The following is a 13,225-nucleotide window of genomic DNA, read 5'->3' as shown; positions in this document are numbered from 1 at the left end:
ATAACTAATCTTTTTTGGCATTAGCATCTGTTTTACATAACGTGGACACACCTCCTTTTCAGTAATATTCGAGATAATAAAATCATCTTCCAGTCAACTTACTTATAATATCTTCCAGTTCCTTGTTAAGGGTGATATACCTAGAAGTGACTAATCGTGGGCAACAGAACCCGATCTCTTTAGCAATCTGTTCTAGGTCCTCCCACAGCAGTGCTCCTCCGATGCCTTCCCCTGCGTCACAACAGATCCATCGGTCACTCCACATGCATTTACACAACAGAGTTGTAGAATATAGGCCCTCATTCCGAGTTGTTCGCTCGCTTGCTGCTTTTAGCAGCAGTGCAAACGCTAAGCCGCCGCCCTCTGGGAGTGTATCTTAGCTTAGCAGAAGTTCGAACGAAAGGATCGCAGCGCTGCTACAAAAAAAGATTGTGCAGTTTCTAAGCTGCTCGAGACTTACTCCTAGCTTGCGATCACTACAGACTGTTTAGTTCCTGTTTTGACGTCACGAACATGCCCTGTGTTCGGCCAGGCACGCCTGCGTTTCCCCAGGCACGCTTGCGTTTGCATCTGACACGCCTGAGTTTTTCGACACACTCCCCGAAAATGGTCAGTTACCTCCCAGAAACACCCACTTCCTGTCAATCACTCTGCGGCCAGCAATGCGATTGAAAAGCGTCGCTAGACCTTGTGTGAAACTGCATCGGCTGTTGTGAAAGTACGTCGCGCGTGCGCATTGCGCCGCATACGCATGCGCAGAAGTGCATTTTTTTTGCCTGATCGCTGCGCAGTGACTGAAAACAGCTAGCGAACAACTCGGAATGACCACCATTGTCACACTGTTTCTGTCATTACAATGCACTAGTGCTGTACACGCACACATAAAAATGGTGAGTACTGGTGTCAAAAAAAGAGATTTGCAGAATAAGATGATGGAAAGAAATTCAAACAGTGGGGAAGGGGCATTTACATGTGCTTTCCCTGTGTTCTTGTCATCGGCAGAGGCCAAAATAGGACTTTTCTTTACATAGCCTCGGAGGTGGGAGAAATTAAAATCAGCCTATCTTTTTATTTATTTATTTATTTATTTATTAACAGTTTCTTATATAGCGCTGCAAATTCCATTGTGCTTTACAATTGGACACAATGATACAATAAAACTGGGTAATAAACAAACAGTCAGAGGTAGGAAGGCCCTGCTCACAAGCTTACAATCATTTCAGTAGCACCCTCCAAGCAAACTATGGGGGTCATTCTGAGTTGTTCGCTCGCAAGCTGCTTTTAGCAGCTTTGCACACGCTAAGCCGCCGCCTACTGGGAGTGAATCTTAGCTTATCAAAATTGCGAATGAAAGTTTTGCAAAATTGCGAATAGACACTTCTTAGCAGTTTCTGAGTAGCTTCAAACTTACTCGGCATCTGCGATCAGTTCAGTGCTTGTCGTTCCTGGTTTGACGTCATAAACACACCCAGCGTTCGCCCAGACACTCCTCCGTTTCTCCAGCCACTCCCGCGTTTTTCCCAGAAACGGTAGCGTTTTTTCACACACTCCCATAAAACGGCCTGTTTCCACCCAGAAACACCCACTTCCTGTCAATCAAACTACGATCACCAGAACGAAGAAAAAACCTCGTAATGCCGTGAGTAAAATACCTAACTGCATAGCAAATTTACTTGGCGCAGTCGCACTGCGGACATTGGGCATGCGCATTAGCGACTAATCGCTCCGTTGCGAGAAAAAAATAACGAGCGAACAACTCGGAATGACCCCCATTGTACTTATGCGCTCATACTTACCCCACAGCATTTTGTTTTTCTTCAATTCTTCCGAAAGTGTTTTGTTAATATACATGTCACTGAAGAACATTTCACCCCCATCCTGAGGAACAGTAGATACACTTGTTTATTTGAATACTAATAAATACAATAATTAATGTTTGTTGCACTTACATATAAACTGTTGACTTAGGGGCATATTTATTTACATTATTTCTATTAAAAAACAATGTGAAAAAAGGTGTCTTCACCTAAATGTACAAATGCATTAAAGGGCTTTTAGAATAGTTTTCATTAACGACTGCTCCAAACTCTTCAATTCACTTTTTTTTGTTTTTTTTTTGTTTAGTAATCAAATTGCATTTCCCATACTTATAATGGGAAATTATATGCGCAGCAGGAACTCGGTGTAGTTTTCAAAAAAATACCCTTATAATGCTGTGGAGGTCATTCACAGGGACAAAGCTTGCTCTGACCCTGCATGTGATTATTGATACATCCGTGCAATGTAATCAATAATCGCATTGCGAGTTTGGCCAATTTTATCACATTCCCTCCTCATCTGAGGATGTGGACGTGATAAATCAGCCCCTTATTGCTGTGAGATGATATAACATTGGAGTATTTTTGGAGTTGTTGGGACGGTCGATATACCATGGGCCAAATGTAATAGAGTGAGAGTTTCAAAAAGTGAGAGATTTGGTAAGGTTTTGCAGTTTTTTTTAAAGTGCCAATCATTTACACAGCAAGATCAATCTGGTTTTGCAGTCTAAATGATTGCCACTTTAAAAAAAAAAAAAAAAAATGAAAAACCTTACCAAATCTCTCACTTTCTGAAACTCTCACTCTATTACATTTGGCCCAATATGTTGTAAACACAGGTCAAGTCTAGTATTGAAAAGCACAATACATTATTATTCTTCCACTTTTATTACATTATTATTATTATTATTATTATTATTATTATCCTTTATTATTGTTGGCAATTCCATCTTTATTATTGTCTAGTAATATGCAAATAAGAATATTAGCAAGCTGAGCAATGTATTATTTCTTGAGAGCTAAGGCACGGGGAACATTGCTCTGTTACTGCCCTTATCTATAAGCAGTGCACAGGCAGGGCCGTCTTTTCGTATGGGCTCAATGGGCTCTTGCCCAAGGGCCCCAGGAGTATAAGGGCCCTATGCTGATAGCTGAGGGTCCCCTCTTTCCAGGGATACCAGATTTTTGAAAATCAGCCCTGGGGAACCTGAGATATCCAACGTGAAAACAGTGGTCCCCATCCAAGCCTGTTATTTGCTTTTCCCAGCCAGATATCTCGGCTTCTATCTGACTTAAGGGGGGTACACACGGAGAGATCCGTGCTTAAAATCTAAGCAATCTTGCTAGATTGCTTAGATTTTAAGCACGGATCTGCCGTGTGTATGCCCTCCAGCGATAGCGATGCGCGGTCCCGCGCATCGCTATCGACGGTGCTAGATTGAGCCTGCATGCAGGCTCAATCTAGCGGGTCGCTCACTTCACCGTTGTGTGAAGTGAGCGGCCCCCCATCGGCTTTCCCCCTCGCTCAGCACATCGCGCTGTGCTGAGCGGGGTGAGAGATGTGTGCTGAGCGGTCTGTGTTAAGATCGCTCAGCACACATCTCTCCCGTGAGTACCCCCCTTTAGAGTTTTTCTATATAATCCAAAAGCTGGGACTCTCCCCTTTCAGTGGACACTGGCAGCTTGTCTCTACTGTGCCCAGAACCAGAGATATCAGCCTTCAAGCAGCTGGTCCCAGCTCCAGCTCCACACGCTTAATATGCAATTTTAGATTTTCATCGGAGGATTGCTCTGGCTCCTGAACTCTGATCCCCATGTCCCCAGTACCTTCTGAAAGGTGGGACACTCTAGTTTTTTTTATTCCATTCAAAGCTAAGAAATATATTTCCAGGAACTTGAGATATCTGCAGTCAAGCAAGCTGCGCTCCCACCGGAAAATGATAAATATTAAGCCCACTCCACTATCCACCCCTCTCCTACGTATTAACCACCCCTACCACCCTGGAAGTCATGTACTAGGGCTTCTTCATTCAACCCAGTGCCCCCTTCTACAGTTTAGCCCCATCTGTGCAGTAAAGGAGTAATTAGCAGAAATTACTGCTCCAGGTCCTACATGCTGAGCGGAAGATAGAACACCCCCTACCAACCGCGGAACATCAAAGTTGCCGCTGCTAGCACCCCCCACCCCCCCACCCCTACCGCTAGAGGACGGGTAGGGGCCCGAGTGACTTGCTTTGCCCAGGAGCCTACACTGCTGTTAAGATGGCTCTGTGCACAGGCCCTTTACATAACCAAAAAGCACTTCAGCAGTGGGTCACATTACATAATGCCATTGACTGTAGCTCCATACATTCATATGCGCATAGTATACTTTGTTCCAAAACAAACATTTAAACAGGAAAACACATTGAAACGGAACAGATCTATTTTCATTTAGCCCTTACAGATTAGAACTACAAATTAACCAGGTTATTATAAGCAAGCATTATAATATTGGTTTGGCTCATGGCCATGAATGGCACAGCAGTAGCTATACAGTGTTACCGCCTCTGGAAGAGGAATCAGTATACCTGTAAATAAATCATCTACAATTGTTCATGAATTGGAGAAGCTAAATTGGAAGTAAGAAGACAGAACAGATCTCTCTGTATCAGTAGAGTAATTACCACAATGTAACCAAGGCAGCTGCTTAGGGTCCCGTGGGTCTTAGGGGGTCTGCCGATAAGGTTGTATGCAGTGCATTTCCGGCGGATAGCGACCTCTGCCGAAAATGTCCGAGCACTGGTCTGGCTGAATACTCCCGGCAGGCTGTCAGTGATTAGAGGCTGTTGGGTGCCGGCTCCAGCGCACGCCTGTGTCTCCAGTCCTGCAGTACTGTACATGTGACCTGTTATGACACACGTGTGTATGAGGTCACACGTGCGTAGAGAGGAGCCGAGACACGCACAGAGAAAACCATGAGGTCTTCCAATGTACTTTATTACAGTATTTTTGTCAAATTTGTATAACATCCACCTTCTTCAAATTCCAATCAGGCGAGAAGGATGGGGGATAGACAGTGTTATTTTAAGGGGTGTAGTATGGTATGCCGGCGGCCGGGCTCCCGGCGACCAGCATACCGGCGCCGGGAGCCCGACCATCGGCATACTGACAGCATGGCGCCACACTATTTATTCTCCCTCCAGGGGGGTCGTGGACACCCACGAGGGAGAATACCTGTTGGTATGCCAGCTGTCGGGATTCCGACGCCGGTATACTGTGTGCCGGGATCCCGCCAGTCGGCAACCTGAAGACCACCCCTTTTAAGTACAGTGTATAACATCCACCTGCAACAATCAGGGCGGGGAGGACACTGACTGATGATATATCAATATGCTATTACAGTATACTGTATTTTAAATACTACTGTGTATAGACCAGTGGTCGGGGAACAGGGGTAAATTACTCCAAATGGGGTAAAAATTTAATTCCTGGGGGTAATGGACGATCGCGCTGCCGAGGCACAGACCCGTCCAGCACCAGGCGGCTCGCAATGTGATGTCCTGACGTTGCACCGCGCTCTCTCGTGCCTGCCCTGTGCTGTGCTCCTGCCTGCCCTGTGCTGTGTTCCTGGCCCCGTTGTGACGTGCTGATGTCACACCGCGCTCCCTCATGCCCGCCCGTCCTCCTGCGCTGTTCTGTCCTCCCGCCCGCGGCCCGCCAACCCACACACAGAACTTGAAGTGTTCTGTGGCTGACGGAGTTCCGCAGGATCAGACAGTGGCCCACATAACAGTGGGAAACTCCCACTGACATTACTGAGGTGAGGATGTGACCATCTGTCTCCTAAAAGCCGTGTGTCCCCCCCCCATCCATCTGTCTTACATTCATTCTGGTGTTTTGGTGAGAAAGTGTTAATTAACCCATTCATTGCCAAAAAATAATAATTGGCGAAAATAATAAAAAATGTATATATATATATATATATATATATATATATGTATATATTTTATACCAAACGAGCAGATGACACTCAGAGATTTGAAAATATCAAATGGAGCTTGATGTATTAGGATCGACGTTTCGGGGTGCAACCCCCTTTCTCAGGATCACATCAAAGCAAAAAAACAAAATTGGTAATGGTTACTGTATTATTGTCACTGGATGGAGCACCAGAGCCAGTCCTTCTAATAACCGAGTGCCGGCTGTTTTGGATGCTATATATATATCAAACAAATACTCTCCCTTTGCGCTAATTTGTAAAACCTGTCACCCTGAATAAATACGTACGTAAACTATTTGGTATAGGCAGCCTGATTTAACTAAGTCCCCTGTTAGAAGGGACTGGAAATAAGGAATATACAACAATAGAAGAATTGCACAGGTACTGAGCGTCCACTGCAGATATATAGAAGGTGAGGGAATATGGCATCATTCTGAACAAAGCTCTATTTAAATATGTAAATGTCACTATGTATATTTTATTCATGTATATTTGCAATATTGCACTTTAGTGCTTTCAATGGTTGGATATATTCACTTTCACATCTCTTTTGATTTTGTGATAGTATGTAATTAAAAGTTTATTCTTTGATAATTCATTCCAGCACTTTTAGAGTCTGGGTTTAAAGATCAGCACTTTCATTATGTCAATCAATGAAACAGCTGGACTCATTAGAGTATTTAATTGCTATGGGCCAGAATGGTAGTAGTGATCAGCAATAGAGTTCTTTTGTCTTAAAAACCTCCAATAAATGTTATACCTAAAGAGGCAGGTTGTTCTTTAAATACGGTTTCATTATAAAATGCATCAATTATCCTAAGTCAAAACTGATATCATTGACTAATTAAATATCTGATAATGACCATTCACTAATTTGCCCTAAATATGAATTTATTAGGTTTCCTTTCTAAGTGACCCTTCAGTACCTTGGTTTCCGAATTTTTGTACAAGTTATCTCACCACAAGGTATGTGAGGGGACATTATGATATATTTTTATTACATATATAATATGAACACTATATAAGTGTATATGATGAGGTCAATATCTTTCCAGTTAGGCCACACTGATTGTTCATCAGAAAGCCACGGTGGTATATTGAAGTTTCCATCATGCATGTATGAACAAGTTTTGTCGCATTATACTGTTTGTATAAACTACTGTACTTCTCAGCTGCTTGAGGTAGGACCCAAGATTCAATTGTAATTTTCTTCCTTTTCATTCTCTCTGCTCTGATATATCCTTGTTCTATTATAATGATATGTTCCTCATATATTTTGATTGAATGTATTATGCATTTTTATTAAGGAACAATTATTTTTAGTTCTGATAAGATTTTTTACAATTGTAGAGATACCCCTGATGAAGTCTTTTGTATAAGACGAAACGCGTTGGATTGTCTGTGTTGTGAAGCTATCTCCGAACCAACTATAATGAGAAGGAGGAGATTGTTGTGATCCTTCAACATTTGTATTCAGCGCTAAGAGTCATACATCTTAAAGTGTGGAATAATATATCTCCTCTGTATTAATTTGAATATGTTTTTAATAAATGTTTTATGATGGAACATGTTATTATTTTTTTTTAAAGTATTAACCAATTAGGGGTTGGAAGAGTGGGAGTTGATGCAACCCCCTGGCGCCAATTCTTCTATTGTTGTATATATATATATATATATATATTTATTAGTGATGAGCGGGTTCGGTTCCTCGGAACCCGAACCCCCCCGAACTTCACCCATTTTACACGGTTCCGAGGCGGACTCGAATCTTCCCGCCTTGCTCGGTTAACCCGAGCGCGCCCGAACGTCATCATCCCGCTGTCGGATTCTCGCGAGATTCGTATTCTATAAAAGGAGCCGCGCGTCACCGCCATTTTCACTCGTGCATTGGAGATGATAGGGAGAGGGACGTGTGCAGCGTTCTCTCAGTTGTGTTCAGTGTGCTGCAAATATCTGTGCTCAGTGTGCTGCAAATATCTGTGCTCAGTGTGCTTGCAAATATCTGTGCTCAGTGTGCTGAAAATATCTACATTCTCTGCCTGAAAAACGCTCCATATCTGTGCTCAGTGTGCTGCAAATATCTGTGCTCAGTGAGCTTTATTGTGGGGACTGGGGACCACGAGTATTATATAGTAGGAGGACAGTGCAGAGTTTTGCTGACCAGTACGGTACAGTAGTCCACTGCTCTACCTACCTCTGTGTCGTCAAGTATACTTTCCATCCATACCTGCGGTGTATTTTAGTTGTTGTGCGCAGTATTTATAGAGGGAGGACAGTGCATAATTTTGCTGACCACCAGTATATAATATATAGCAGTACGGTACAGTAGTCCACTGCTCTACCTACCTCTGTGTCGTCAAGTATACTATCCATCCATACCTGTGGTGCATTTAAGTTTTGCGCAGTATATATAGTAGGAGGACAGTGCATAATTTTGCTGACCACCAGTATATAATATATAGCAGTACGGTACAGTAGTCCACTGCTCTACCTACCTCTGTGTCATCAAGTATACTATCCATCCATACCTGTGGTGCATTTTAGTTGTTGTGCGCAGTATATATAGTAGGAGAACAGTGCATAATTTTGCTGACCACCAGTATATAATATATAGCAGCACGGTACAGTAGTCCACTGCTCTACCTACCTCTGTGTCGTCAAGTATACTATCCATCCATACCTGTGGTGCTTTTAAGTTTTGCGCAGTATATATAGTAGGAGGACAGTGCATAATTTTGCTGACCACCAGTATATAATATATAGCAGTACGGTACAGTAGGCCATTGCTATTGATATATTACTGGCATATAATTCCGCACATTAAAAAATGGAGAACAAAAATGTGGAGGGTAAAATAGGGAAAGATCAAGATCCACTTCCACCTCGTGCTGAAGCTGCTGCCACTAGTCATGGCCGAGACGTTGAAATGCCATCAACGTCGTCTGCCAAGGCCGATGCCCAATGTCATAGTAGAGAGCATGTAAAATCCAAAAAACAAAAGTTCAGTAAAATGACCCAAAAATCAAAATTAAAAGCGTCTGATGAGAAGTGTAAACTTGCCAATATGCCATTTACGACAAGGAGTGGCAAGGAACGGCTGAGGCCCTGGCCTATGTTCATGGCTAGTGGTTCAGATTCACATGAGGATGGAAGCACTCATCCTCTCGTTAGAAAACTGCAGTGCCACTCCTAGGTGGGCCAGGTGTTTGTGTCGGCCACTTGGATCGCTTAGCTTAGTCACACAGCTACCTCATTGCACCTCTTTTTTTCTTTGCATCATGTGCTGTTTGGGGACTATTTTTTAAATCTGCCATACTGTCTGACACTGCAGTGCCACTCCTAGATGGGCAGGTGTTTGTGTCGGCCACTTGAGTCGCTTAGCTTAGTCATCCAGCGACCTCGGTGCAAATTTTAGGACTAAAAATAATATTGTGAGGTGTGAGGTGTTCAGAATAGACTGGAAATGAGTGGAAATTATGGTTATTGAGGTTAATAATACTATGGGATCAAAATGACCCCCAAATTCTATGATTTAAGCTGTTTTTGAGGGTTTTTTGTAAAAAAAACACCCGAATCCAAAACACACCCGAATCCGACAAAAAATTTTCAGGGAGGTTTTGCCAAAACGCGTCCGAATCCAAAACACGGCCGCGGAACCGAATCCAAAACCAAAACACAAAACCCGAATAATGTCCGGTGCACATCACTTATATATATATATATATATATATTTATTTATTTTGTGTGATGATCTGGCACTCACTGGTGATGATGACAATTTGGTCCGGTGCCCTTACTGGTCCTCCACAGGCTGGAAGATGTAGATAGAAGCTGGGTAGTACGGCACTCAGACGCTGATAAGCAAATTGAATAGGAGCCCTTGGTAGCTGTCAACGTTTCAATTTAATACATTTTTCTCAAGACATACACACACATACATAAAAGCACTCACCTTATATCCCCTCACCACTAGTGCATGTTGCGCGGGCCGGAGCGGGGACCGCCTCCCGCCGGAGTCCGTCGGGCGGCAATCTCCCGTCAGCTGTGGCGCAGTCTGATGACGTCATCGCGCTTAGTGGTGAGGGGATATAAGGTGAGCGCTTTTATGTATGTGTGTGTATGTCTTGAGAAAAATTTATTAAATTGAAACGTTGACAGCTACCAAGGGCTCCTATTCAATTTGCTTATCAGCGTCTGAGTGCCATACTACCCAGCTTATATATATATATATATATATATATGTATATATATGGGTTCACTACGGTATGCCGGCGGTCGGGCTCCCGGCGACCAGCATACCGGCGCTGGGAGCCCGACCGCCGGCTTACCGACAGTGTGGCGAGCGCAAATGAGCCCCTTGCGGGATCGCTGGGATCGCTGCGCTCGCCACGCTACGGCCACGCTATTTTGTTCTCCCTCCAGGGGTGTCGTGGACCCCCACTAGGGAGAATAAGTGTCGGTATGCCGGCTGTCGGGATCCCGGCGCCGGTATACTGTGCGCCGGGATCCCGACAGCCGGCATACTGAAGACCACCCATATATATATATATATATATATATATATATACTAGTGATGAGCGGGTTCGGTTCCTCGGAATCCGAACCCGCCCGAACTTCATGTTTTTTTACACGGGGCCGAGCGACTCGGATCTTCCCGCCTTGCTCGGTTAACCCGAGCGCGCCCGAACGTCATCATCCCGCTGTCGGATTCTCGCGAGGCTCGGATTCTATCGCGAGACTCGGATTCTATATAAGGAGCCGCGCGTCGCCGCCATTTTCACACGTGCATTGAGATTCATAGGGAGAGGACGTGGCTGGCGTCCTCTCCGTTTATAGAGAAGAGAGTGAGACAGTAGAGAGAGACACAGTAGTAATTTTGGGGAGCATTAGGAGGAGTACTAGTTACTTGCTGAAGTGATAGATAGTGTGACTGTATATTATCTGACTTGTGGGGGAGACACTGACAGTGGGGAGCAGTTAGAGTCTGAGAGCAGGACTCAGGAGTACATATAACGTACAGTGCACACTTTTGCTGCCAGAGTGCCACACTGCCATTGTGACCACACTGACCACCAGTATAATATATATTGTGATTGTCTGCTTAGGAGTACTACTTGCAAGTTGCTGATAGTGTGACCAGTGACCTGACCACCAGTCACCACCAGTTTAATATATATATATATATATATATATATAATTGTATATAATATATATATAACATTGTATACCACCTACCCGTGGGGTTTTTTTTTCTTTCTTCTTTATACATACTACTATAGTAGCTTACTGTAGCAGTCTGCGGTGCTGCTGAGCTGACTGTGTCCAGCAGGTCCGTCATCAGTCATTACATAATAAATATATATACCTGTCCGGCTGCAGTACTAGTGATATTATATATATATATATATATATTGATTTCATCTCATTATCATCCAGTCTATATTAGCAGCAGACACAGTACGGTAGTCCACGGCTGTAGCTACCTCTGTGTCGGCAGTCGCTCGTCCATCCATAATTGTATACCACCTACCCGTGGTTTTTTTTTTTTCTTTCTTCTTTATACATACTACTATAGTAGCTTACTGTAGCAGTCTGCGGTGCTGCTGAGCTGACAGTGTCCAGCAGGTCCGTCATCAGTCATTACATAATAAATATATATACCTGTCCGGCTGCAGTACTAGTGATATTATATATATATATATTGATTTCATCTCATTATCATCCAGTCTATATTAGCAGCAGACACAGTACGGTAGTCCACGGCTGTAGCTACCTCTGTGTCGGCAGTCGCTCGTCCATCCATAATTGTATACCACCTACCCGTGGTTTTTTTTTTTTCTTTCTTCTTTATACATACTACTATAGTAGCTTACTGTAGCAGTCTGTGGTGCTGCTGAGCTGATTGGGGAGTAGTTTTTGGAAGGGCCATCCTGCGTGACACTGCAGTGCCACTCCTAGATGGGCCAGGTGTTTGTGTCGGCCACTAGGGTCGCTTAGCTTACTCACACAGCTACCTCATTGCGCCTCTTTTTTCTTCTTTGCGTCATGTGCTGTTTGGGGAGTGTTTTTTGGAAGGGCCATCCTGCGTGACACTGCAGTGCCACTCCTAGATGGGCCAGGTGTTTGTGTCGGCCACTAGGGTCGCTTAGCTTAGTCATCCAGCGACCTCGGTGCAAATTTTAGGACTAAAAATAATATTGTGAGGAGTGAGGTATTCAGAATAGACTGAAAATGAGTGGAAATTATGGTTTTTGAGGTTAATAATACTTTGGGATCAAAATGACCCCCAAATTCTATGATTTAAGCTGTTTTTTAGGGTTTTTTGAAAAAAACACCCGAATCCAAAACACACCCGAATCCGACAAAAAAAATTCGGTGAGGTTTTGCCAAAACGCGGTCGAACCCAAAACACGGCCGCGGAACCGAACCCAAAACCAAAACACAAAACCCGAAAAATTTCAAGTGCACATCCCTAATATATACAGGTATGGTTCGGATCGGCACTCTCCATAAAAGTTTGATGGTGCTCCGGTGCCCTCTGGAAGATGCATCCAAAACAATTCAATAGATCAGTCAGCGGCACTCAGAGACTGAAACATGCCAAGAATAAGGTGCTAAGTGCTTTTAATCCATGTAGGCAAAAATAGAGTGGTCCAACGTTTCGGGGCGCGGACGCCCCTTTAAGAGCTTCAAATCTTGCCTTGCCGCCGGTCCACAGTATGAAGACGTCGTCTATATACCTAGAGTAGAACATGATATATTGGGGTAAATTTACTAAGGTCCCGATTTTGACCGAGATGCCGTTTTTCATCAAAGTGTCATCTCGGTAATTTACTAAACTCAAATCACGGCAGTGATGAGGGCATTCGTAATTTTTGGGTAGTCCATGAAAATAATTACGAATGAATACACCATCGGTCAAAACGCGGCTGTTTAAGTATGAATCTCGGTCATTTACTAAGAAGTGCAAAGCAAAAAAAAAATAAAACACTGCCGTGAAAAATTACAACTCGTAAAAAAGTGCTTTAAAAAAACAGACCTGCTTTTTATATCCGTGATTGGATAGGCATGCACGGATCCATGAGATCCGTGCATGTATATCAGTGGGAAGGGGTGGGAAAGTGGTTATTTATTAAAAAAAAATTGCGTGGGGTCCCCCGTCCTAAGCATAACCAGCCTCGGGCTCTTTGAGCTGATCCTGGTTGCAGAAATATGGTGAAAAAATTGACAGGGGTTCCCCCATATTTAAACAACCAGCATCGGGCTCTGCGCCTGGTCCTGGTTCCAAAAATACGGGGGACAAAAAGAGTAGGGGTCCCCCGTATTTTTAAAACCAGCACCGGGCTCCACTAGCTGGACAGATAATGCCACAGCCGGGGGTCACTTTTATATAGTGCCCTGCGGCCGTGGCATCAAAAATCCAACT

The 13,225-nt window shown here is 43.8% G+C and overlaps 1 protein-coding gene across 1 annotated transcript in view; it reads right to left on the bottom strand.

Annotated features, from left to right (window-relative positions):
* Positions 1-13,225, bottom strand: part of LOC135058167 (arsenite methyltransferase-like) — a 134,502-nt gene that overhangs the window by 62,076 nt on the left and 59,201 nt on the right. The window contains exons 4-5 of the mRNA XM_063963740.1: positions 1,797-1,878; positions 103-231 (exon numbers count right to left, since the gene is read on the bottom strand). Of these exons, the coding sequence (XP_063819810.1) occupies positions 103-231; positions 1,797-1,878 (211 nt within the window). The remainder of the gene's footprint in view (positions 1-102; positions 232-1,796; positions 1,879-13,225) is intronic.

The sequence above is a fragment of the Pseudophryne corroboree genome, chromosome 3 (assembly GCF_028390025.1).
Source record: "Pseudophryne corroboree isolate aPseCor3 chromosome 3, aPseCor3.hap2, whole genome shotgun sequence".
Classification (NCBI taxonomy): domain Eukaryota; kingdom Metazoa; phylum Chordata; class Amphibia; order Anura; family Myobatrachidae; genus Pseudophryne; species Pseudophryne corroboree.
This window is presented reverse-complemented; position numbering and strand designations above follow the sequence as displayed.